Source organism: Daphnia pulex, chromosome 9 (assembly GCF_021134715.1).
Source record: "Daphnia pulex isolate KAP4 chromosome 9, ASM2113471v1".
Taxonomy (NCBI): domain Eukaryota; kingdom Metazoa; phylum Arthropoda; class Branchiopoda; order Diplostraca; family Daphniidae; genus Daphnia; species Daphnia pulex.
The window spans coordinates 7,587,284-7,612,028 of record NC_060025.1 but is presented as its reverse complement, the minus strand read 5'-3'; the positions used below and the strand labels follow the sequence as shown (position 1 = coordinate 7,612,028).

Below are 24,745 nucleotides of genomic sequence, written 5' to 3'. Positions count from 1 at the left end.
TGGCATAAAGTGTCAAATTGGATTTCGTCTGCTAGATCCACGAGTTGATGTTTTATAAATCGTGTGTCGTCCTTTCGGTCAGAATTCTTAACGAAAAAGTTGATAATAATTTGTCATGGCTGTGGAAAATTTCGGAAAAGACATCGTGAGTTGACGTGCTATGTTATTCGAATGCTTAAATAAATTGTCGGTCTTCATTTATAATACAGGGAGCTGATGGATTGCTTGCTGCAGCCTCGGTGTTGGAGCGACCAGCAGAGGAGTTCGTGAATGACGTAAGATCATACACATTTGGTTTTCAACAATATTTTTCTTAATTTTACTCTTTGCAGTCTATGATTGAAGAATTATGGGCCATTAAAGCATTTGAACATGCTGAAATCTACTTCAATGTAAGTCTATTGAGTCGTTTATTTTCCAGCCATGAGTTGTGTCATTAAATTTCAATTGATCAGTAGTTATTGAGCTCAGTGGACCCTAAAGTTTTAAGATTGACCAAAATGGATGATCAACTTTATAAACATTTTCGGGAAACATTTCCTGACCTCAATGTGGCTTCTGTAACCGAAGAACAACTCAAATCTGCTGATGCCAAAGAATTCTGGAGATCATTTTGTGAAATCTACAAGGAAACGGTGGAAGATTACAATTACGCAACATTGATTCGCCTAAACTCAGCCAAGGAATACTGTGAATCTAATTCCATGATTGTACCTAGAGTACAGTTCTTAGCAATTGAACTAGCAAGAAATAGGTATTTTGTCTGAAAAAATGTAACCTTTTTTTATTGCTGTAATGTCATTTGCTTTTTTGTTTCTCTACAGGGAAGGGCACAATGATTTGATCAGAACCAATTTCAAGCCTAAAAAACTTCAAACTAGATCCTGAAAGCTGAGAAATTAACAAGAAAATACTACTCTTGAGCACTATTTACTCAAAAGTTTGCTTTCTCCGGGATGAAAATAAACGCTGAATTTGATTATTGTAACATCTCTTTTGCATTTCGTGGTATTTGATTTACATATTACGTATACACATAATCTATTAAGCCGATCATATAGTCTAGAGTAGAAGATGGTAAACATGTTTGTATTTGCACTTGAATTTCCTAGTATAGGCCTAATTCGAGCAAATAGAAAGACATCGGAATTCCGTTTGAAGTACTGTACACGCGGTATTGACTATCTTTTTATTGTGGTAAACTGTAACATTTGATTATCAAAATGTATTTGCAAACATGGTTATTTTCAAGAAAATCATGACTAACTTCTGTATCGATCGAGGATGCACTTACAGCACCAGCAACTTTGACATTTTCAGCGTTAAATTTTGATTTATTATGCAGGGATACAAAAGTCGGAAAATCTGGCTTTATGGGATTACTTAACCCACATATTCAAGACGCCATATAATCCTTTCTAAAATCGCTGAATGTGGCTGTGCTGCTGCGTAGAGTTTTTGAGTCTTAAGTCGACATTTTGGCATAAATCAAGAGTATATGAGATATGACAGATTCGTTTCCCGGATAAATCAACCCGTGGAAAAAATCTCGTACAAGCTCCTCCTCCCATTAAAACCATTGTGAGATGAAACTTTTAAAATAGTTTGTTCATGCGCAATGCGTGAGATTCTAGTATTTGTGTTTGACATTGATTCACAAATTAATACTGCATACTGCAATTTAAAATTTCGCGGCAAACAAGATTCCTTCGGTAATATCCCTCGGTAATTTTTTTTAAACGTTAAAGAGACAGAAAATAAAGGTTATGGTAGATTAATACATACTATAACGTTTGGAAAATTCTGTTTCCCTTTATTCTCTTTCATAATTGATTCTTTATAACTAATGGACTAATAATATGTTAATAAAAAATATTATGAGTGGTGCGACTTAGGTGTGGCGGAGGCTTCACCCCGCCACCCCACGTCGCACTTCATGTTTAGATTAAGTTTTAGCAACATTTATTACTATAGTAACATGGAATTGGAAAAATTATTAGTTACATATATATTACATATAAAGAAATGGATGTGGTCTTATAGCAGTTAGATTAAACCACCGCTGAAAAAATCTTAATTCAGGCATATAACCTAAGTGTTTTATGATCGGTTCCGAAATCGATACCGATGGTAGCGTCGCTAGCGATATTACCATAACTTTACTTCGTCTTTCGTTACATTGTTTGGTGTACACACCAAGCCGACCACGCTTTCCCTCAGACTTCATGTCAATGATGGTCTATTGGTTAGAAACCCGGGCTGCCACTCGTATGGATCGGGGTTCGAATCTCGATCAAGTCATTTAGGAAATTTAAATTTGTAACTTTTGAAAAATTACACTTATAAAACTTTCGGGGGTAAATGGAAGTGGAAGATCGGTGGTAACTCTTCACGACCGCCAAAAGATCTTGATGACTGTGGAGAGGACATGGGAAGAAGAGAGAGATGACCCAGAGCTTCAAAATGAGTATGATCAAACATTTTTAAAATGTTCCTCAACTTCTTGGTTGATGACTAACTGTTAAAAAAAAGGGGAATAGAAATTTTACTTGATCAAAAAATTTATTAAAATCAAGATCATCATTTATTAAAAACAGTAAACAAAAAGAGGCAATAATAAGAACAATAAAGACAAAATCGAACAAGAACAATAAAAATCAAATCAAATATCATCAAAAAATCAATATCATATCATGAAAACTTGTCTTGCTAGGGAAGATTCAAACTTTTTTTCTTTTTGTTTACACTGCTCAGCACTCTGACAGTTGGAAGGTTAAGCAAACAAAAGCGAATTCACTGCCTAGGATTCGGCAACCAGCTAATACAAATACGCAAATTAAATTTTTAAAACAGTAATAAAAACAAATGAAAACCCCGTTACGCCATGTATCAAATTTTGACAGAATTATGTACAAAATTTGGTGACAATTGGTCATTCAGGGAAGAAACGTATAAAGGAACACTAAATGGACATTAAACCCTCTGAATTTCACTACTAGCTACTACTACCCTACCCCCTATACCCCACACCCTATATTGTTAAGGACCTTCGTATATAAATATACCTCAGGGATAACTCGTTTAACCGAACTTCAACAATTTAATGATGAAACAGAAAGAAAAGCAGCACTAATAAATAATGCACCACGAGAATATCGATGGTAAACTGATTAAGTTCGTTTGACAAAGATGGCAGAAGAATATAAATTAGTGCTACCGTGAAAAATAAAAAAAAGGCGCTTTCATTAGGACATTGCACTCTGTTATTCTCTTTTAAGGGCTCGCCGCCACTGGTGCTTCGCGGTGGTAAAACATCTGGATAAAACCCATTTCGCTGCTCACTTATTTTTGTCTTTTACCTTGGAGAGACTGAAGCAAAAAAGGCGGTGCTAGAGCAGCACCGGGGTTCTTGTGGAGAAATGGACTGAAAAATAAAGAAGGAAAAAAGAAGAAAAATCCGGTGATTGGCCTGCTGCTGCTGCTGCTGCTGGTATACTGTATGCAAACTCTCTCAGCCGAGTCTTCCCAATGCCCATGCCCGTGGGCAATGTGACGTCACGCCTTCGACAGTCGACACGACTGTTTTGCTGCGAGTGTTCTCTTCTTGTTTATTGAGAAACTCGTTGTTAGTTGTTAGTCGAATGGATGAAACATGGAGTTGCAATCATCCTTTATCAGTGCCGTAGAATTTTATAAATATCGCAGAAAACATAGTATAGCAGCCTTATATCTAGTCTGTCTTGGATTACTAATTGCAACCCAAACTTCCAAGGCTGAAGAAGTCTATCAGTGCGACAATCATACACAAACCTGCATCAGCGAGTCGGAATTTGGTGAACAAAATGATCAGCAACTTTTCAATATACCTTCACCTCTTCCTACCTGGGCAGAAATACCACAGTGTAGAGGGAAAATATTGTTAAATCGTCCCTTTGGCTTCCTTTCTGATGGACCTAGCAATTATTCATTAGATACAAAATGTGCATGGATTGTTCAAAGTTCTGTGCCCAATGCAACTATTTCGTAAGTACACAAATTCAGAAAAGTAAAAAATTTCTCGCAACAGTATTGATTTCATTAATATAAATATTTCCTTAATTCTTTAGATTACAGCTCATTGAATTTGCAACAGAATGTAGTTGGGATCATCTCTATGTCTATGATGGAGATTCTGTTTTTGCCTCACTTCTCGCAGTATACAGGTATAACAAATGGGGAAATCGCTATCAAAACAAACACATATATTGTTGTTAGTTTTAGTCTATAAGTGGCTGTTAGTTGAAAATTTAAACATTTCAATCTCCTTAAAAGGGAATTTTGTGAAAACACTTTTTTTTTTTGCATTTCCAGTGGCCTAACCATATATGGCAATTACAAGGTGGAAGAGTTAAATCAAATAACTTCTACTTCCAACACTATCCTGCTATACTTTTACAGTGATTTGGCATATAACATGTCAGGATTTAATATATCTTATAGGTATGTTATTAGCATTATTTTCATTTTTGGCAGACTTTCTCAATCAACTAAATCAAAATAATCTTTTCACAGTATAAATTCATGCCCTTTTAATGAAGAGGGAAAAAGATGTTCTGGCCATGGTGTATGTATTGGAAGTACTTGCACTTGTGATGCTGATTTCTATGGACATAGCTGTCAGTATGCTGTCTGCCCTAATAATTGTAGCAAACATGGTGTATGCAATATGGAAACTCACAGCTGTGTCTGTGATGAAGGATGGTCAGGTAATATAGCACTAGCTATGCTAGAAAGCTAGGCTTTCTTTATAACAATAATAAATCTCTGATTCTTTTTTTTTAAAGGGCTTGACTGTAATCAGACTAGGGACAGAGGATTTTGGACCAGTGTCTGGGAATTCAATGGAACTCGTGACGAACGTCTGGCTCGCACTCAAAGTAGTGGATCTGTCTGGAAAGGAATTCTATGGGTCGTTGGAGGGCATGGATTAGATCTTAAGTTACCGTTAACTATGGCTTTTAATATATCAGGTTTGTGATTGTTGAGGTTGTAATGGATAATGGAATTTCAGTTAATTCAAATATTTTAATCAATAGGAAACGACTGGTCCCGCGTAGAAACAAACGGACTGTTTATTCCAACATTGCGTCACGGCCACTCTACTCTAATACATGAGGTAAGGATAGACCGATAGTGCTGGCGATTTCATGTTTTATTTTCGGTGTTTCGCTATACCACACCTAATATCGATTGCCAAAAGAACCCAACCTACTAATTTTACCTGCTTCAGGGAGTTTTATATATGTATGGAGGCGTTACTCATGATGGTTCCGTCTCGTCCCAATTATGGAGCCTTGACCTGTCTACAAAAGAATGGATACTCGTAGCGCCCAGTAAAAATAAAGAGTGCCATCATCGATTGTGTGGCCCGGTAGCAACTACGGGCCACACTGCAGTCTTGGTCAAGGATAAGATGTATGTAATTTTTGGTTACAATCCTATCTATGGATACCTCAACATTCTGCAAGAGTACAGTATAGGTAAAATTGCATATTTTAAAAATATAGAAAATGATTTTAGCTCATAATTCTGTTTATTTTTCTTTGACTAACCCAATTTCAGATAGTCGACAGTGGAGTGTAGTGTCCAGTTCTGGTGCCCTGGTTCAGGGATCCTATGGCCACAGTTCTGTATGGGATCCTTTAACGAAACGTATATATGTCTACGGCGGTTACCAGTCAGAAAGTAGCTCTGCCTATGGTTTGACGGATGCCCTACATTCTTACGATCCGGCGCTAAGAGTTTGGCGTGTTCATCCATCGAGTGGTTCCTACCGTTATCTACATTCCGCTATTATGAGCGGTGGCCTCATGCTTGTTTACGGAGGAAACACACATAACGAAACGGCAATTAGCAATGTATGGCGTAATTTTTTTTAAAGAATTTTCTTGAAACTTTCTAATATGGTTATTTCGGACGAAATTAGGGTGCCAAGTGTTATTCATCAGACTTTATCGCCTACGATACAGTGTGTGACACTTGGTTCAAATTAAATCAACCTGCGGCCACCAGCGTTGGTGGCGATCTGTCTCGTTACGGGCATTTAGCTGCTTCATTTGGTCCTTCCTCAGGTAATGAAAGTTCTTAACTTAGTTTTTTTTTCCCCGAGTAAATAAACAATTTTATTTTCCAGATTTGAATGATAGTGATGAGTACCACCAACCATTGCTTCCTTATGGAATGTTGATTTTTGGCGGGTTTGACGGGCGATTGAAGAGTGATGTTCTAGTTTACATTGTTGGCATTTGTACATCTCTCGCAACCAAGGAGCAATGTCTTACCGCCATGCCTGGTGTAAAGTGTGTTTGGAACAAAGCAGCCAAAAAATGCGAGCCTTTAGCCAGTGTATCTAAAGAAGGATATGAAAAATGTCCAGGTTTAGGTAATTGGAATTCTACTTTTCCTTTGCTTTTTTTCCCCCAGCAAATGTAACTAGTAAGAAATCTTCTCTTTATAGCGTTTCCAGAGTCGCCAAACTCCCAGACTGAATGGTCTTCTTCTGCCTCGGCGATAGGATATGCAATCAATTCAACTTTGCAGTGTGGTTCAATTTCGAGTTGCCCGACCTGTTTGCATACGACATTTAACTGCGTCTGGTGTGGCCATAATTGCCAATATGCCAAGTGTAAAGAAGGGCTTACACATACAAAAGCAATTCCTTCACTAGAGCACTGTCAAGTGGCCGACGCCAACTCTTGTAGGCTGTTGCATAGGTACAGTAATCCGGTGTCGAAGTTAAGCCTTTGAAACTTTTCATAAAGCCGATTTGCTTTTCAGCTGCTCAGCCTGCCATACGGAACCGCATTGCCATTGGGAGCCTGACGCCCGTTGCTACTCATATGTGCGCAAGGTTACATCTTGTCATTTGCGTCTCTTTCTTAAATCCTTATTTAAACAGCACGATTGCTTTCGTTTTTTCATGAACACGACTTTCATTCATACGGATGGCTTTTATTAGGTGTCCGGCCTTTGCACGTTTCATTACCCATTTTAAAAGATTCAGATAAACTTGAATGATATTAAAAAAGGTCATGACGTTTTTAAATTAGATTTTGCATGTCGTGAAGAATTTGTCATATTTAAAAAAAGTACCTAATTGATAGAAATCAGCGGTTTGGTTTCATATTAACGTTCTTTTTTTCTGATTATATTTTACATTGACCTTGTGTTTCGATTTTTAGATGGGAAACCGTACTGAGAAAGTTGACGTTAAAGAAGATCAAGTATGTGACGCAGCATGCAGTTTGCGTACCAATTGCAGAAATTGCACCCAGGTATTTCAATATCATCATTTTAATAACCACGTAGGAATCATTCGTTACTGGAATTGTTTGACAGGGTCCTTGCTTGTGGTGCTCAAATCAGAATCGCTGTGTTGACAAGAACGCCTACATTCCTTCCTTTCCATATGGTCTCTGCACCGAATGGACTACACATGAGAACAAATGCCGAGATTTGGACTTCCCGCAACTTGAAGACGGGGGTTCATCAGGACAACGAAATGTACCTCTAGGAGCAAGTGTCTATACGAAAATGACTACGTGCAAATCACATCGCAGCTGTTCCGAATGCCAGGTTGAATACGGACATGCGTTTGGTTGAAATGTGGAATAACCTTCAATATATTTTTTTCTCGCATATTTGTAGGAGGATCCCGCTTGCGGTTGGTGTGATGATGGTTCAAACCGAGGAACAGGAACTTGCATGCCAGGTGGTTTCAGTGGTCCTGTGACAAATGTACTGAACTTTCGTACAGAACTGTTCTGTCCCAGTCAACAGTGGTTCTTCACCAGTTGTCCACCGTGCCAATGTAATGGTCATAGTACGTGCATTGAGGGAACTCAGAAATGCAATCAGCCTTGCTTACACCTTACCGAAGGTAATCACTCGTAGTTTATTTGTTTTGCTGATTATGATTTTATCAAAACCGTTTTTTTAATAAATTACACCAGGTCCCCATTGTGAAACCTGTACTTCAGGCTACTTTGGAAATCCAGTGAACGGAGGAACATGTTCACCTTGCCAATGTATGACAAATCTTTGATATTCTGTATTTTTGGAAACATTTCTAATCCATGTGTGCTGGTTTTAAATTAAAGGCAGTGGACATGGAACACAATGTCATCCCCTCACTGGTCGTTGCTTTTGCACCACTAAAGGCGTTGTGGGGGATCACTGTGAACGATGTGATTTAGCAAATCATTACTCACCTGGGCTACTAACAGTATCGTCACATGCCAACACCAACTCTGGTGTCCCGGCCAACTGGACAGTGTTACCGACATGCTATTACGACCTACAACTCGATTTCCAATTTACGTTTAATCTCTCCAAGAAAGAAGACCGCCACATCAAGCAGATCAATTTCCGCAACGTACCCCTGAAGCCTGACCTTGATCTTGAATTCAGTGTACAGTGCTCCACGCTGGCCAAGCTGAACATCAGTGTTAGATCAGCCAAGGTTGTTCACCTCAGATTGAATGTCATTGTTCGGGCTCTAATTTTTCTTTTTTTTTACCCCTCAGGTGGATGCTGAGGACATTGACGAAGAAAAGTATATATTGTTTAATTACAATTGCACCACATTCAAATCGAGATTTCAACGTAATGAGTATCACTTCGGCAGTGAAGAGAATACTACGTTTTACGTATACGTCTACGATTTCCGCTCGCCAATCCAAATTACGGTATTAGAAAATTCTAGCTTGAATGTAAAGGAAAGATACAAATTTTCGTTCAACAATTTCAGGTCTCGTTCAGTCAACATCCAAAATTGGAGTTGCAACAGTTTTTCATCACCTTTTCTGCTTGCTTTATATCCCTGCTCATGATGGCCGCAATTTTGTGGAAAATCAAGCAGAAGTACGACATGTATCGAAGGTAAAGACATTTTCCCGTCCAATTCCCAGCCATTTTTGGCTTCTAACTCTTAATGATATGTGTTCTCACGTCTTTGTTTTTTATTTTCTTCATTTAGGCGACAGAGATTGTTTGTAGAGATGGAACAAATGGCCTCTCGCCCATTTTCGCACGTACTTGTGGAACTCCAAGTGCCGCCCAATTTCCCTCGTCGTGCCCCCGTCCCTAATAATAGATGTACGTCAGGTTAGTATTTGAGTTATTTTTATTCATATTTCATTGTCATGTGTTAATAACTATAAATTTAGTTGAAAGTCGAAGTCAAGGAGTCACGGTAGTGGGCACTCAAAGTGGTTCTATGAATCAACATATAATTGAAACGAGTCTGTGCAACAACGTAACCCCAGCTCCCTCATCTTCATCTTCCCATTCATCAGCAGTTACTTCTAATGCCGTCCGTCGAAGACGCAGGGTAAGTCCCATCAGAGATCAATACGTAACCATTAATTTCACAGATCATGCGTATTATTTTGCAGTTCCGTCCAAGTCCGATTGCTTTAGAACCTTGCGTCGATCAGAAGGCTGCTGTGCTATCGCTTTTGATACGACTTCCAAATGGGACTCTTCCCTACACACCCCCAGGACAGTCGGGTACTTCACTTTGATTCATTCTTGTTAATTTTATTAGACCATTTGTTAAGTTTGATTAAGTTTAAGCCATTGTTAATTTTATTGAGAATTTTATTACATAAATCCTTCTAATTTGGTTTTGAATTGTTTATATCAATTTAGGGCTAGCAATTGCCTCGACGCTCGTCTCTCTAGGTTCGTACTCGAGTCGAAAGAACAACATCAGTGAATCTCGTGAAATGCCCAGGAGTATGCCTAAAGCGAAAACTCCTCCAACGCTTTCACAACTCGCGTGAAATTATGATTTCAAAATTCAACCTTCTTATTCTTTATCTATTCTTTGCAAAAAAAACAAATTTTTTATTTCACTCTTTACTCGCTTCTTTTATTAGACTCTCTCGTTTCGTCTTTTATTGTAACATTCCTACAATAGTGTGCATGATTGGCTCTAAAATATGTAACCATGACAACTTATTATTCGTGTTTGTACAAAGCGCCTAATGTGTATTTGTTTCTGGTATTAATATCAATCAATACAAATATTTCATTTCAAGATGTATTAAAATTGCTTTTGCGGGGAGATCCATGATAAGTCTTTGATGTAGTTGAAAAAATATAACAGCCCATATTTCTTCTTGTTACTTGAAAAATAGTGTGAGACCAGGTCATCTTCATTATCTAATAATACAAGTTAACAATATAATAGGCGTTAGATTTGAGCTTATAATGAAATAATGTGGGCAACTTACTGATGAGTGGTCCTCTTTCTGATGTTGTCGGGAGAACATACTCATTGGCAGAAAGGCTTACAAAGAATAAAAATGGGATCATCCATAGTGAGATGGTAAAGTAAGCCAACACCTAAATTTAATGATCCATTCAATGGTTACAACTTGTGATTTTACCTTGGAAAATATGATGTAGCTTACCTCTAGAAAGGGGAAATACTTTGTCCCAAAAAACGCAAAAGCCCAATAGTGGTTCAGTCCAAGAGAAGCTATGAGAATAAATGAAATTAAATTGTTTATAATAAAATTAAACTGCAGAACAAGTTTTGTTACCTAGACCGAGGATGAATGATGGTGATGTTAAAATAAAGTAAGGAAATGTCTTCAAAATTGACAAATTACACAGTTGATGAATGACATTACAAAGTAAAAGGCTAATTGGGAATGACTCAAATATTCCAAGTCCAAATTGAATAACAAGATTTGCCTGTAATCAAAATGAAATTGTACTTGATTTACAATAGTCTTTCGAATTACTATTTATAAGCCTTACCCATATCATGTAACGAATAATTTTGCTTGTAATACTGGTATATTCCTCGACCAATTCAGCTAGAAAGTATAACCCAGCAGCTGCAAATAAAACAAAATACCAACATAAAGTATTTCTTTTAAACTAAAGTAATAGTGCGTTTATAAATGCTCATTGATCTCTTAATTAGCGTTTGTTTTTCAAACCGGCTACTGCCTTGGCTAGGGTTTGTGCCGTGACATACTACAGCTAAATACAATCAAGTCTGATACATACCAATTGCAAGGGTCACGCACAAAATCAATATTATAGATGAAATAATCGCCAAGACAAACAAAAACCACATTCTAGACGTGTAATTGTAATAGAGGCACGTCAAAACTCAAAAGATATTTTATTTTCTGGTTTAGCCAGTGATGACATGGCAGACGAAATGAATAGCTTGAAGGTGCCCGGAGGATAAAATAAAAACAAGCTTTGATTGGCTAGCCAAGATGGGAGGCAGAAAGACAAAATTCGAAATTTCTCTATGGTTGGAAAATCAAGAAGCTGATTAAAATTTTTATAATTGATGCTAACTGTAAGTTAACATTATGTTGTTTTTCTATGTTCTTCTGACATTGTAATAACTAATAACTAATTGCCGTTACAGTTGCACGGTTGTACCCAATGATGAAGTAGGAGAAAGTGCGGTTAATCATCGTTTCTTTTATTCGCTTCATTTTACCAATAAATTTAATGACGTACGCCATTTAGACTTTTTTAATGGAAAGAAAAGACATTCATCTTACTGTCGAACATGAAAATAATTAAAGAATTTATTGGAGTTCTATTGTCGCGTTGTGGAGTTCTATTGTCGGGTATTTTTAATAATATTTAAAAAAGGAGTTCTTATCATCTTATGTCTTTGGAGTTCTACTGTCGCATACAAAGACATTTTTTTAAATTTAAAATATTGGGGTTCTATTGTCGGTGGAGTTCTACGGTCGCCATAACGGCGGATTGTCCTCCCATCCGCCAGGTGACGCGAGTGTCTTCGTGAGTAAGAAATATTTGCCATTTGTTTCCGAGACGCTGACTTGAATGTGTCTTCCAAGTTGATTGGTGTCGATCTACATTTTGGTCCTACATTTTTAGCCATTAAATGTAAATGGTAATGCTAGTTTGGATTTCTTAAATTTAATTAATCTTTGACGTCTCTGTCTGAATTTACAGGCAATCTGGCATTTAAGTTTACTTGGCCAAATGTGATGACGTGGGAAACTGCTGTCCATTTTGTCGAAATGTCGGCCATTGTTAGCTGTACGTCTCATCTCGTGCAGAAACACTTCACAGAGCTAGTAAAGTAATTTTGTTGATCAATCTCCCTGCAATAATGCAATAGGTTTTACTTTTATAAGTTGATTTTCAGGTCGGAAATGGAGATCCCTTTGCTCAACTGTTGCAGAAATTTAGAACACGACAAAGTCTGAGCTTCATGGCTGTAGTATCATTAATGTGGTTTTGTTGCAGCCAGTTGGTGAAAGGTGTGATCGAGTCATGGTTGAGTTGCAGTTCATGCAGTTTATCGAGTTGGTGCTATCCAGGGTGTAACTGCAGGAAAACTTCTTGAATTGGTAATTTGAACTTGATTTTGTTTTTCAATAGCTAGGTGAAGTCTGTGCTTCTTTGTTGTAGTCTAATGTGCGCATGGATTGGTTGCAGTCATCCAGTGAAAGGTGTGATTAAATTGAGCTGTTGCATGCAGTCTTTGGTGGTGATGTTGTCCTGGAGTTTGGGAGAGTCCCATGCTTTAAGTCTTCTGGGATCAGTATCTGAGTTGACGCTGGATCATGCTGCATTGTGGTTGCCGAAATGTTGGACATCTAGTAGAACTGAAAAAAACTCCTTGAAATGGTAATTTGATAAAAATTATAAGTTCTAACTTGGGAAGTATTATGCTTGGACTACTATAATTGCTTACATTGTTTCATTTTAACATTTGGGGATTTCATCATGTCAACAGCTCTTTCCTTCGATCATATGTAAATTGAGTTATGGATTGTTTAAGGGGAATTGGTTAACAAGATAGGCAGATACTGTAGAAGAATGTTTTTGTTTTGCTGCAAAGCACTACAAATTTCAAATGAATTTGTATTGAAATCTTAAATGAGTCATCATCTAGTTTCATGTAAATTTTTGTTTTAACTATAGTTATCAGAATATCAGATAGTGTTGCCATAGAATATTTGGGTGAACTCCATTTGAAGTGATTTTTTTATTTTATACAAAATTTCCATTGATCAAACATTAATTTCATTTTGGTCATAGGTTTGTGTTTACGTAGCAGTGATGTTGCTGTCCAATATGGCATGTTGTTGCAGCCTATACTGGTGAAAGATTTTTTGCGTCGAATTATGCTGTTGCTGTTCCTTGGTGCCGGACTGCTGGTGTTGTGCACAAAAGTTACATCCAGTTTTAATTGTTATTTGTGTCTATGCAGTTAACCGTTTATATGTGGAAAAGGAACAGAAAAGTTCCTTGGTTTTGAATCGGTGGTGTTGTGCTTCATAAGTTACATCCAGTATTTGGTTTAATTGAAATTTGCGTCTATGAAGTTTACCGTTTATATGTTGAGAATGAAACAAATAGTAATACGGGGAATTTTTACGTTGAACAAATAATAAACATGCCTTCGTGATTGGGAAACCAGCGAGGAGGAGATTGGGGGGGGGCAATTTATTTTCGTTAACTAAAAGAAGTCGTTGTTTGTTTTAATAAGGTAGAAATAAAATCCTTTGTCTATCACATCCATATACCTACCTATATAACCACATCTATTCCTAACACCCCATAACTTCCATCAACACCCATTCCTTAAACCCCAATTCCCCACAATTATCAAATATCTGTAATATGTACATGTTATTGTTAAAAAAATAAACCATCTATTACATTTCTGACACATTACAAAATAAACAATTCATTAAACAGAGCGTCCGGTTTGAGACAATTTTTTTTGTGCGAGGCTTTTTAGCAAGTAATCCGCCACCCAATTTGACAAAAAGTGATAGTTTGTTTTCTCGGAAATTGCGTCAGACGGTTAAAAAATTTCTAGTTCAATAATCTCATGTAGAAATTTGCATCTAGTCTACTGGTGCAAATTGCGATTCTTTAAGCTTGATTATTTAGGAGATGTGTTAAAAAAATTGTGAGTAGCCAATAAATTGAACTAATTCGCTTTTCAGAATATTTTGAAGATAGATCACAAGAAAATCTAAAAACAACAAAGTGATCTAAAACCAAAATATTCAGAAGAAGTGGATAGTTAAATTGTTTAGCTACCCATATTTGCTTTCAACACATCACCTAAATTAATCAAGCTTAAAGAATCACAATTTGCACCAGTAGACTAGATGCAAATTTCTACATGAGATTGTTGAATTAAAAATTTTGTAACCGTCTGACGAAATTCCGTGAAAACAAACTATCACTTTTTGTCAAATTGGGTGGCGGATTGCTTGCTAAAACTCGCACATGCAGTGTCGGCGTAGATCCAGGGAGATTACCTGGAAATGGAAGGAGAGAGAAGAGTGCGAGGCAAGTTTTACTGGGGAGCGATTAGTCATAATAGGCTTCCGGGTTAGACTCATGACCCTCTAAAAGTTTTCGTCGGATCATGCGCCTTCCAAGTCCCCGTTCAACCAGAGCCCTCCCCTCCTCCTGGTTTCACAGCGGGTGAGTGACCACCGGCGGGCGTTGGTTAGTGGTTAGTGAGGGAAACGGGGCCACAGAAAAGAAGGGAGCCCAGAAATGCATTTGTAATTTAATCTAACTACACAATTTATCAGTCTTGGATTACAGCATTCTCTCGTCGGTTTTCAGTTTCACCAATGGAGTCCATGATCAGTAGCGAAGGATTACCCTGTAAGCAGAATGAACATTTAATTGGATGACAATAATTTTCAATAAGATTGTAGCGAAAAAAAGCAATACCTAAAATCAAGAGGGACTGTGTAAGGAGCTAAATAGGGAGATTCAAGGGTAGCAGCCATTGGGTTAGCAAACAAGGGAGTAAGGGACCTCGTTCACTTTCTTGAAAGAACATTACTTTTCATATTTAGGAACCTGAAGGTTAGAACCTGTAAATGAAAAAAAAAAAAAACATTTTAAAACTAAGTAAAAGAATAATTAAAGTTATAAGTATATTACTCACGCAATATTTTTCTCGCCAAAATCATCATCTCGTCCAAGGAAACGCCATCACACATCGCGAACAGCCAAAAATCTAAGGGTAAAACTCCGTGCTGTGTTGAGAGCAGGGTAGTAGAAGCCAGTTGGGTAGTCGAATGATGCTGGCCGCCTAAATAATGTGCATGTAGGCCGCATCTTCTCGGTCATTACCTAAATGGCTAAATCAAGAAACAAAATGTAAACAAAATTTAAATTCAGTGACATGACAATTAAGTTACACAGGTAACACCAATCAGCTTTCCTAAGCAATCCAGAAGATGGAATGAGTCAAGTTCGATGACAAAGCGAATGATCCGCGTTGAACGTGTGGTCATTACCTTATTTTGGAGGGATAACCAGATGCCCAACATTTGGTCTTATAGGCAACATCTAAATAAGAAACCAAACAATCGTTAACATTTCTATTAGTATGACAACTTCTCAAAATTCAATGTAAACACAACTTACAATGATGATAGGCATGATCACAATATTTAACCTCTTTTTTTGTCGTTGACAAATATAGGGAGATTCAAGGGTAGCAGCCAATGTGTTAGCAAACAAGGAATCTTGTTGACTGTAATAAGTCCTTTTTCTTGGAAGGACATAACTTCTCATAAAGCCAGTCATACCAATTTAGAAACCTGTAAATAAAACAAAAATTCATATTAGACTGCAATTAATAAAGTTCAGTAACATGACAAGTGAACTTTTATACAATGAAATCACCAATCAGTTATCCAAGACTCTCTATAAGATGGAATGAGAGATTGTTCCATGCTGGGGTCGGTGATCTAGCAAGTTCAATAGAAACAGCCGATAATTAAGATGAATCCTAATAAAACATGAGAAGAATATATGTTTTAGCATGAAATAAAGCTAGTGTTGGTTTTTACCTGTATCATTTCGATGACACAGTAGAATACAATGAGTTTGAAAAAAATAGTTGACGGTAGGTTGCACGACTTTCACGTTTACTCTGACTGTGAGTTGATGAAAAACAAAAACATTAAGGTTATCCAACACCAACACCGACAAGTTATTACAGACGAAATCACTCGAGTTTACCTATGAATCATTGGTAATTTTCGAAGCTAGCTCTGGAGGACTGTTGACTCAGATGAAATGTTTTACCTATGTTACGAGCGGGTTTTTTTAATTTGAGTGGTCTCTCTGAGTTCTCTTCTGTCTCTGTGTCTCACGTAGACACGTTCTGACGAATAAGCGAAGAAAATTTCGCGTTTTGGGGCAAGAAAAGGGAATTTTGCATGTATTTCTATATTTGACCGCTAGATGGTGTTGTGCCGAAACTTTTTTTAATTTTTACATTTTGTTTGTGACCCTTTCGGCGTGCCACTAAACGCATGTTGTTTCTGGTGATCCTTGGCGCAGTAAAAGACTTGAGCGCATCCGCCGCAAATTTGCGAGGCTTTCGAAGAACAAACTGGAGTTCTATTGTCGGGTATTTTTAAAAAAATTTAAAACAAGGAGTTCTGCTTCTGGGTATTGATGTATGGAGTTCTACTGTCGTTGGAGTTGTACTGTCAGCAACCAAAAATTGGGTGGTAATTTATGCTACAAAATTTTGTATATTATTTTAAAAAACTTATTATAAATGAAATAACAAGTTCAGTACATTCGCCATCGGCGAATTATATATCTCATTTAAAAAAAAATGGGTCAAAGATAGTCAAATCAAGAGTTAGGCTTACCTGTAATCAATTAAACATCCACTGTTCCACTTCTGGCCTATAAAGTTGTAATTTACACCATAATTCTAGGCCCACACTTTCCTAAATTTCAATTAGAATAGAATACATGGATGGGTTTGACACTTAATGAAGGTATTCCATATTCCAATTTGTGGTGGGTACCAACAGAACCTCGAAGCAGAATAACATCGTTACATCACTTTGGTTGTTTATAATGGTTAGGAGTGTCTTCTACTATTTGTTTCACAGACATCATCACATGGTATAAGTACTGTAAATGAGAACACCAATTTCATTTTCATGACATCACTTTAACTGACTGCAACAACCCAATTTTTTAACCCATAGCATCTAGCTTCAACACACAACAACGTTTTTGCCAACGCCATCTAGTTGGCACTATCGGCATAATTTTTACCACATACATAAACTTTTTTTTTAATTTTTTTGTTTATTGGAAAACAAAGGGAAGGAGAAAATTATTGCTGAGGTAATGTTAAGTCCTTGTTAGAATATTAATAGTAATCATCAATTATCATAATAATAATCTCCATATTCACATTCAGAACTGTGTGAAGATGACGAATTATTCTCTGGGGCTGGTTCGAAATTCCAATAATCGATGGATACGAACCAATTATTTGCATTAATTTCATCTTTCCAACAATCGACAGCATCCTGCGTAAACAGTTTACAATGGTGCAAAACGATTTGCTTAAGAGCATTGTTGTCATTCATTAACAAATCAATACTAGACTCCGTCACGGAATGACAACCATACAATTCCAGGTACTCAAGATTCCGAAAGTTGTGAAATTTCTCCGCCTCTTCCAAAATCGAATCCGTCAGCGTTGTGCAGTCGTGAATGCTAATGTATCTTAAAGTAGGCGTTACCAAAAGTGACATAAGGTTGTTAGACCCAATGGGACAAGAATAAAAACTACCATTTGATCCTGTAAACAAACTCAATTTTTCAAGTTGCCACAGTACTCGTTGATCCAACTTGATTCGTTTTTTGTCTTCTTTCTTTGTTGTGTCTTCTTCCTTCCAGAACGTCCCACAGTCGGAATGAAACTTAAGTGTCAAGGAGCGTAAACCGGTGCAGTGCTCCATGATGACTTGAATATTGATGCCTCGAATACGAGAGAGGCTAAGCGTTTTCAGTGAGCTTCCTATTCCTTTTAGAATGGGGGCAATGCCATCTTTAAAAGTAATCTCACATTCATTTTCGAATTCGCCTATGTGCAGTTCAGAGAGTCTTTCAAGGGACAATAAGCTTTGCAGATCACTGTCTTTTAACCCACTTACAGCCATGATCTTCATCTCCATTATGTAAGGGCATATGGACACTATTAAATTCAGGCTTTCACGGATATACGGCGTATTAAGTGGATCGTATCGCCAATCACTGACGCAGATGTTGATTAACGAGTATTTTGGGATATCCTCCAGATTTTTGGTAAAAAAATCGATATAGTGGATATTATATAAAAGTTGAACGGAAACCTCGTTCCATACTTTTAAGGAAGGTAAATTTGATAACGCAAGTTGAACTCCTTGTTTGGTTATTTGGGTTCCAGCGGTGCTCAATTTGCAAATTTTTTTGCATTCTCCGTGTCTCTCATTTGTTCTTCCTGAATGGTTAACACGAACACATAATCCCTCGATGCCCAAATCTGTTACACCACTGCAGTGGGAAATATTCAACTCCCTACATAAAAAAAATAGACAAATTGAACATTAATTTAAAAAAGGTTAAATGTTATAAAAAATATTTTGTGTTGTGTGCATACTTTAGTTCTTTACAAGATGTCCCTATGATTTGCAAGCAATGGTCTCCTACTGCAGAATATGGTATGTCCAACACCTGCAATTTTTCAAATGTAGGAAGGTATGTAATAAAGTCTTCAGAGATATGATGACGGCTAAGGCTCAACTTTTTCAAATGCTAATAAAAAGAAAAGGTGAAAGTTAAGACAAACTTAAAAAATCATTTTCAATTAATTTGTACATGGCATTTCACTGATGCAAGGTTTAAAAGATCAGAACTTTCATCCTTATCTTCTAGGCAGTTCAAATTCAAATCACGAAGTTGGGGAACAATAAGAAAGTGAAAGACTTCTTTCTTTATTCTGTCTTTAGTGCTCAGATTCTTGATAATTTCCTCCAATTTCACAATAGCTGAACACATAAAAATTAGCAAAACACATGAAAATATTATCATAAAACTAAATATTGGGAACTTACGCAATAACTCAAAAGGATTGTTGTTAATTTCTGGACCAAAGACATAACCCGACTGCTTGCAAGTCCATATTTTACACAATTTATCCATGTTGTCAGAAATACAGTCTACACAAATTTGGCCCAGGGACTTTAACTTGTTTTCAATTACTTGAGGCATGGTTGATTGGGTTAAAATAATAGTACAGATTAATTCAAAAACTTTCAAGATGCCTTACACATATGTTGTGAATAGAGAAATGTTTTCAAAACAGACAGACGACAATAAATTATTGTGGCGTTGCCAGATTATAAATTTCAAAAATGATTGTGACTAGTGAGTAGTGACATCTATCAGCCGCGGACCCGCGGTATAGTCCAGTATTTACCGGGTTCATGTTTTTAAACTACGCTTGTAGCCTTTTACTAGTTAGCGAAATTAATTTTCACAAACGCAGAGTTCTTTGTTATATTTGGATTGGTCTTGGGACATTTTTGGTGATGATCTTCGCAACACTGCACCTAGACTGTAGCTGTAGGCCTAAACTCACAAAGCACAAACAAATTATTAAAGAATATGACCATGAGAGTTCTTTGATCTTTATATTGATATTTCTTTGAACGAAAAAGATGTTATAATTAAAGGTAGGTAGGAGATTATCACAAGACGTCTTTTTGCCAAGATAATTGGCATATAACAACAAGTGACGGGCATATTTATATGACCAAATGAAAAACAAACAGCCGCAAAGTCCGGTGACATTAGCCATTTCTGCCCCAACTTGCCAAGTCGATAGCAGAATCAGTAAAAACAGACATGGGCAATGAATGTGATTGACACTAAAATAGAACAAGAATATCGTAAGAAAAGAGAGAGTGAGAGATAGAGAAAGGAGAGAGAAGGATATTGACATTTCTTCTGGAGCTAGGGACAGACAATATCGATGATATTAAATCAACTAAAATCGTGCTAAGTCCAAAACCAAGACGAAAATGTTTCCATCGTAACAGCAGTTTGTGTGCCGGCGGTACGTTCCAGCTTAATAGATTATTAGCAAACAAGAAATTCAACAGAAACAAAATATTCCACTAGATAATGAAGAACTCTTATTAGATGGTTCTTATAGAAAGAGTAAAGGGATAGAGAATAAAATGACTCGAATAATAATACAAGTGGGCCACTATTTGATTATAAATTCTTCGTCGTATCTTTTTTTTTCAGTTGTAGAATTCAGTTGATACTCTTGACGTGTTTTCTGTTCATGAGTGCTGTCCTGTGTGGATGTGTTTGATGCTTATGGCAATTGAGATAAAGGTGCGTCTACTGACACAATTCTTCTGGGTATTCGGGTCAAACAATTATCAAATGAAATAATGAAATTTTCTCGTCTTATGTTACTCATATGGAAATCAGAAATAGTCTACTGTGAATAGAGAAATTTCTCTCCGACCATAACATTACCAGTAGAATTGTGTACATAGTAAGAAGCACCATAATGATACATATTGTTTCAAATTCAGTTTACAATGATTGGGCGGGACGGTTGATACGTGAACGATGGTTAATTATAATTTTTCAGCTGAAAATCTGTCGATCGATTCACGTACGAAGTCCGATTAAACTATTTTTTGTCTTTTTTGTCAGGTTTTATGAAATGTTTGAGGATGTCGATCGGCAACGGAAATATGATGGTCGAATTCTTTTCGGCCGAGATGGTGTTGAGCGTCTGAAGGTAGCGCAACTGCAAGAGCACAAACAAATCATTAATAGTGAGTCTCTTCGTTAAAGACAACAGTCGATACATACTTGAAGAGCACCAGGGGACTCGGAGATAATTTCAGCGGCCTCTCTCAGAGCATGAGAGGCTTTCTGTTCTCCCTCTGCGGCAATGACTTTAGCGCGGGCTTCACGCGCAGCCTCGGCCTCTGCAGCCATGGCGCGTTGCAGTTGAACTGGCAAGCGAACGTCCTTACTGCGAAACGCATCACACAAATCGTTAGTCACTACATGAACCACTAGGAAAGAAAAAAAATCAAATAAAAAATAAATATTGCTTGAATTACATTTCGACACGTTCGACCTTAACACCCCAAGGGTCAGTGGCTTCGTCTAATGAGCTCTGCATAGTATGAGAGATGGTTTCGCGCTCCGACAAAACTTCAGCCAAATTTTTGGTACCCAGCACGTTACGCAGAGTAGTGGCCGCCAGCAAACGGGTCGAGTGGCTGTTGGCGTATACAACAATAACATTAAAAGAAGAATAGGAAAAAAAAGTGGATTGTTAAAACGTAATATCGGGATGGTGGAAAGAGAAGGTAAAAGGTTTTGATGTTTTCTCTTTACGTTGAGAGAGTCGTCGTGGTCAACGCGCACGAATATAAAAGCCGAAATTGAAATTCAGAAAACAATACGCCGTTTGGCTTTAAATTTGGTCCCATTACGACTCTCTTACGCATGCATTACCTACGGAAGAATAAAATAGAAGGATTTGTGTTGAAATGTGTATGTGTGTGTTCTTGTGCCGTGTGAGTGAAAAATGACGCACGTCAGATGCAGTCAAATGAAACCATTTGATAGCCAATGGTTTCACTCAAAGCATACAAGTGAATCGTGGTGGAATTGAGTTCAAATGTTTTTGCTGTGGCTTACACTATCTTTGATACTTTGACTTGTGCCGACTTGTGCTATGGTCACTCTAAATAGCGAAATTTTGAAAAATCATTTTTCATTAAATTTGAATGGGAAAAGCCGAAGTATCAATTTCATTGTGTGTCTCGGGCCAATCAAATTCAACTTTCGAGGAAATGAAAATACAAGAAGGATTTCGGAAATTTAATGTCAAAACAATAGTAATAACAGTAAATGGAGAATAAGGACAGATAACGTCATATAATAATAAATATTGAGAGGCGTATAATAATGAAGGTAAACCATGCGAGGTTTTGGTATTTTCGCGCAAAAAAGACCATCCAACCAACAAATAAATCAAGAGGGAGAATGGCAAAATAGACTGTTCGTTTCTTTTGATTTAAAATAATGCAATCGCAGAATGGTATTTTTATGTTGAAATAAAACAAGAAATCAATTGAAGGATTGGCTTAATTCAGAAAATATGTCAACAGCAATCAATGAAACTGATTTTAAGAAAAGATCATCAAATGTAACATGTTGAAACGCAGAAATATAAAAACTGAAGAGATGAAAGGGGATTGTGTCATTCAAAATAGAAACCAAAATCATTAAATACCACTTAATTGCGCGTTACTGCCCGCTTTGAAGGGGGTTGGGGGGGATTTTAACTTCAACTTTTTTAACTTAACGACTGCGACAGTGTTTAATTGTTGTTTTTTACGTGCTAATAGGCCCTTAATGATAGCGAACTGATCTTCTCACATCCTTCTTCGTACGAAAGATTAACCAAAAGAAATCATGAAAAATGAACCAAAAAGTTCACCTCTGGTTTTATACACACCAGGGCGGGGCCCGAAAATAATTAACGAAAAGTACACACAAAAATTGGTAATTTCTTCACTGTAAAGTTCCATTGGAATCAAAGCAGTCTTTCTTTAGTTTTTGTTTTGTTTTCAATGTTTGGAGGCTTATGTTCCGATCGCGCAGTACGAACGAAAATAATGATCGAAGGAATTTTGACAGGCGGTCTACATTCCAAAAATACAATACTGTAACCATATTTTAAAACAAGGTGATAAGACTGATAACGCTGATCGAAGATAAAGAGAGAGCGACTGGGGTTCTAGTATTTGAAAAATAATAATAATAATAATAATAAAAATAAATTCCGAAATAATTGGAGAAAAATTCAAAGTCAAATCATATGTGGTCTGTTGGTGGTGTAATTGAGAAGTGGTTGAAGAATTGGGTTAGTTTTACGTCTTTCTGGTGTTTTCCAACATCCTTTTAAAAGTTGTTGCTGTTGGGTGAGGAATTTTACCTGAAATTTTCCACATTGGAAACGGCTATGGTTGGATTGTGCACGCGGTAATAGACGACCGCGTCGACGGCCACCGTCACGGAGTCACGTGACAAGATCTGGACAATATAAAGAAGGATCATGCAAACATAGATTGAGGTGATGTGTAGGATGTTGGCTAATGATCAAATGTTGGAATCAGAATAATCGTAAAAAATGATGAACCTGTTAGGGTTTCGAGCCTATGTGTAATTGCGTATGGGAAAAGATTTTCGTGGGTAAAAGAATTGCGGGATGATCGGTAAGATATTCCGAGTAAGAAGACGAGGAAAAAAAAGGTTCAAAAATTAAAATTAGAAGAAAAGAACTTAAAGACAAACAGTAGCGATGATATGATGGACTGATGGGGAAGTATTCTTCTTAAGTATAGTTACTCTGAAACGTCGCAGTTTAATCCAACCTTATTTGATAGTAAACGAATGTTTGAAAATTGCCGAGAGTGTATCCACCTTGGACAAATGAACATAAACACGAAATAGCGCCTCAGCTTGGAGAGACATATTTGACCAAACACATCTGACATCAATACCGACGGGCCTATTAGCATTTGTATTGTATTCCAATGGATAAGAGGAAAAAAAAAAGAGAAGCAGCTGTGCTGGCTTCACGCCTTACAAACTATTTTTCGTTGCGCCCCCCGACCTCCCTGATGGTTTCTTTCGCCGAAACTAGAAAATTTGAAAGAAAAGAAAAATCAACTGAATCGTAACAAGCTCATGTTAAATGAACAATAATATTCCGCACCAAAGAAAAAAAAAAGAAGAAGAAACCAAATCAAACATGCTCAATATTATATCCGTGCACTGGATGCAATCTAATATGACAGGCAAATGCTTCCCACACTGATGCAAGAATTGACTAGATAGTTCGACAAAAAAAAATGGAAGATGGGGTTCACAATTCTGGTTATGTTTGAAGTGTTAACAACAAAGAATGTTTATCTACAAAGGATTTTAAAGTAGTGTTAAGTTTTTCTTTTTTTCTTTTTCTTTTTTTTAAATTTGGCAGATTTTAAAATTGTTCTTTTTTTTTGTTTTAGTTCGTGTGTTGGTGTGGCAAATTTGTAGCGGTAGCTTTTTTGTTTGGTGGTGATTGGGGCTAACCTGTAGTCCTCGACGTTGTTGGTGGCCATGATGGGGTTTTTGACGCGGTAGTAGACTACGGCGTCTACGCTCACCGTGACCGAGTCACGCGACAAGACCTGCATTGATAACACAAGGTGGCGGTGTGCAAATTTCTAGTTTTCTCTTTTCGCTGCTCGTCTCTTTTCCCGCCTCACGCTTATTCTCCCGTGATTTCAACGCCCAATTTCATTTCAATTTGAAATTGAGTTTGAGGCTCAAGTCATCCAGCCAAAATGTTTCATTAAATTAAGTGACTATTTCATGTTATATGTCATCATCCGCGTTGTTTGGTACAATCTCTCACTAAACTGTCTCTCGCTAATGTAAAAAAAAAAAAATCGTAAAGAAATAACAGAAATAGAAAACCGATCAAGGAAAATGAAAAGTCGCCCCCAGAACACAGCACTATAACAAGGTTCATAATGGTGAATAATAATGTCAGGAAAAAACGAAACCCAAAGCCAATAATAATAAGATAATAATCAATAAACGATGTATAAGTTATTAACTGAAGTTTCCGGGTGTCAACAAACCCTCTCCCCAACTGATTTTGAGATGCATCTTCTTTCATGCCCGATGTATATGTATGTATATATAATATGGTCGTATATATAGTAGATCAGTCGAAAAAAGATTGTGCAACGACATAAATAGAGAAAATAGAATATTCGTCGACGTAATAATAAGAAAAAAA

General features: G+C 37.1%; 5 protein-coding genes and 1 long non-coding RNA gene across 33 annotated transcripts in view; 3 read left to right on the top strand and 3 right to left on the bottom strand.

Annotated features, from left to right (window-relative positions):
* Positions 1-988, top strand: LOC124202884 (protein PBDC1-like). Its single transcript, XM_046599383.1, has 5 exons — positions 1-145; positions 210-275; positions 333-392; positions 459-754; positions 825-988. Exons 1-5 carry the CDS (start codon positions 116-118, stop codon positions 886-888), a joined length of 516 nt encoding a protein of 171 aa, XP_046455339.1. The 5' UTR covers positions 1-115; the 3' UTR covers positions 889-988.
* Positions 989-3,431: 2,443 nt separating this feature from the next.
* On the top strand, positions 3,432-10,081 carry LOC124201612 (attractin-like protein 1). 4 transcript variants are annotated; one of them, XM_046597774.1, is made up of 23 exons: positions 3,432-4,023; positions 4,107-4,202; positions 4,351-4,479; positions 4,552-4,745; positions 4,824-5,009; positions 5,076-5,155; positions 5,270-5,519; positions 5,602-5,897; positions 5,966-6,110; positions 6,173-6,421; positions 6,497-6,752; positions 6,817-6,880; positions 7,221-7,313; positions 7,378-7,614; positions 7,687-7,918; positions 7,992-8,066; positions 8,139-8,500; positions 8,565-8,726; positions 8,789-8,919; positions 9,017-9,144; positions 9,207-9,370; positions 9,435-9,549; positions 9,691-10,081. In XM_046597774.1, the coding sequence occupies exons 1-23, from the start codon at positions 3,653-3,655 to the stop codon at positions 9,822-9,824; spliced, it is 4,149 nt and encodes a 1,382-aa protein (XP_046453730.1). In that variant the 5' UTR covers positions 3,432-3,652; the 3' UTR covers positions 9,825-10,081. The 4 variants fall into 4 exon arrangements, with proteins under 4 accessions (XP_046453730.1, XP_046453729.1, XP_046453732.1 ...); XM_046597773.1 differs by having other exon boundaries at positions 3,465-4,023; positions 6,817-6,889; XM_046597776.1 differs by having other exon boundaries at positions 3,536-4,023; positions 9,017-9,135.
* On the bottom strand, positions 10,006-11,225 carry LOC124201613 (protein TEX261-like). Its single transcript, XM_046597777.1, has 6 exons — positions 11,065-11,225; positions 10,810-10,889; positions 10,590-10,743; positions 10,458-10,525; positions 10,278-10,389; positions 10,006-10,206 (listed from the first exon to the last, which is right to left on the bottom strand). The coding sequence occupies exons 1-6, from the start codon at positions 11,132-11,134 to the stop codon at positions 10,088-10,090; spliced, it is 603 nt and encodes a 200-aa protein (XP_046453733.1). The 5' UTR covers positions 11,135-11,225; the 3' UTR covers positions 10,006-10,087.
* A 694-nt stretch (positions 11,226-11,919) lies between these two features.
* Positions 11,920-13,495, top strand: LOC124202858. 4 transcript variants are annotated; one of them, XR_006878359.1, is made up of 4 exons: positions 11,920-12,128; positions 12,189-12,404; positions 12,466-12,684; positions 13,099-13,495. It is a non-coding gene; the product is annotated as an uncharacterized LOC124202858 (long non-coding RNA). The 4 variants fall into 4 exon arrangements; XR_006878357.1 differs by having other exon boundaries at positions 12,493-12,684; positions 13,099-13,158; XR_006878360.1 differs by having other exon boundaries at positions 11,920-12,133; positions 12,200-12,404; positions 12,493-12,684; positions 13,099-13,158.
* Positions 13,496-17,139: 3,644 nt separating this feature from the next.
* LOC124202853 lies at positions 17,140-19,211 on the bottom strand. Of its 5 annotated transcripts, none has more exons than XM_046599327.1 (5): positions 18,960-19,210; positions 18,724-18,893; positions 18,506-18,660; positions 18,231-18,423; positions 17,142-18,158 (listed from the first exon to the last, which is right to left on the bottom strand). In XM_046599327.1, exons 1-5 carry the CDS (start codon positions 19,114-19,116, stop codon positions 17,241-17,243), a joined length of 1,593 nt encoding a protein of 530 aa, XP_046455283.1. In that variant the 5' UTR covers positions 19,117-19,210; the 3' UTR covers positions 17,142-17,240. The 5 variants fall into 5 exon arrangements, with proteins under 5 accessions (XP_046455286.1, XP_046455284.1, XP_046455283.1 ...); XM_046599329.1 differs by having other exon boundaries at positions 17,144-17,589; positions 17,657-18,423; positions 18,960-19,209; XM_046599330.1 differs by lacking the exon at positions 18,960-19,210 and having other exon boundaries at positions 17,140-18,423; positions 18,506-18,579; positions 18,650-18,660; positions 18,724-18,842.
* Positions 19,212-19,524: 313 nt separating this feature from the next.
* LOC124202855 (mechanosensory protein 2-like) overlaps positions 19,525-24,745 on the bottom strand; it is a 41,066-nt gene continuing 35,845 nt past the window's right edge. For 15 of the 18 annotated variants that reach the window (XM_046599344.1, XM_046599343.1, XM_046599331.1 and 12 more), the window contains 4 exons: positions 22,889-22,986; positions 21,000-21,161; positions 20,743-20,908; positions 19,525-20,677 (listed from right to left, as the gene is read on the bottom strand). In XM_046599344.1, coding sequence (XP_046455300.1) covers positions 20,558-20,677; positions 20,743-20,908; positions 21,000-21,161; positions 22,889-22,986 — 546 coding nt within the window. In that variant the 3' untranslated portion in view covers positions 19,525-20,557. Of the gene's footprint in view, positions 20,678-20,742; positions 20,909-20,999; positions 21,162-22,888; positions 22,987-24,030; positions 24,129-24,745 lie in introns of all 18 variants that reach the window. The other 3 variants (XM_046599332.1, XM_046599336.1, XM_046599340.1) reach the window with 1 other exon arrangement.

Bases quoted from the DNA above. Each gene is read 5' to 3' on its own strand.
- LOC124201612 (XM_046597773.1), top strand. From the start codon at position 3,653: ATGGAGTTGCAATCATCCTTTATCAGTGCCGTAGAATTTTATAAATAT. The intron at 5,156-5,269 runs GTAAGGATAGAC...TACCTGCTTCAG, and splicing joins ACTCTACTCTAATACATGAG to GGAGTTTTATATATGTATGG. The intron at 8,727-8,788 runs GTATTAGAAAAT...CAACAATTTCAG, and splicing joins GCTCGCCAATCCAAATTACG to GTCTCGTTCAGTCAACATCC.
- LOC124202853 (XM_046599326.1), bottom strand. From the start codon at position 19,116: ATGCCTCAAGTAATTGAAAACAAGTTAAAGTCCCTGGGCCAAATTTGT. The intron at 18,894-18,959 runs GTAAGTTCCCAA...TTATGTGTTCAG, and splicing joins CAATCCTTTTGAGTTATTGC to CTATTGTGAAATTGGAGGAA. The intron at 18,424-18,505 runs GTATGCACACAA...TTTTTTATGTAG, and splicing joins ACATCTTGTAAAGAACTAAA to GGAGTTGAATATTTCCCACT.
- LOC124202884 (XM_046599383.1), top strand. From the start codon at position 116: ATGGCTGTGGAAAATTTCGGAAAAGACATC. The intron at 146-209 runs GTGAGTTGACGT...TTTATAATACAG, and splicing joins AAAATTTCGGAAAAGACATC to GGAGCTGATGGATTGCTTGC. The intron at 755-824 runs GTATTTTGTCTG...GTTTCTCTACAG, and splicing joins ATTGAACTAGCAAGAAATAG to GGAAGGGCACAATGATTTGA.
- LOC124201613 (XM_046597777.1), bottom strand. From the start codon at position 11,134: ATGTGGTTTTTGTTTGTCTTGGCGATTATTTCATCTATAATATTGATT. The intron at 10,526-10,589 runs GTAACAAAACTT...TTATTCTCATAG, and splicing joins ATCATTCATCCTCGGTCTAG to CTTCTCTTGGACTGAACCAC. The intron at 10,390-10,457 runs GTAAGCTACATC...CATTAAATTTAG, and splicing joins AGTATTTCCCCTTTCTAGAG to GTGTTGGCTTACTTTACCAT.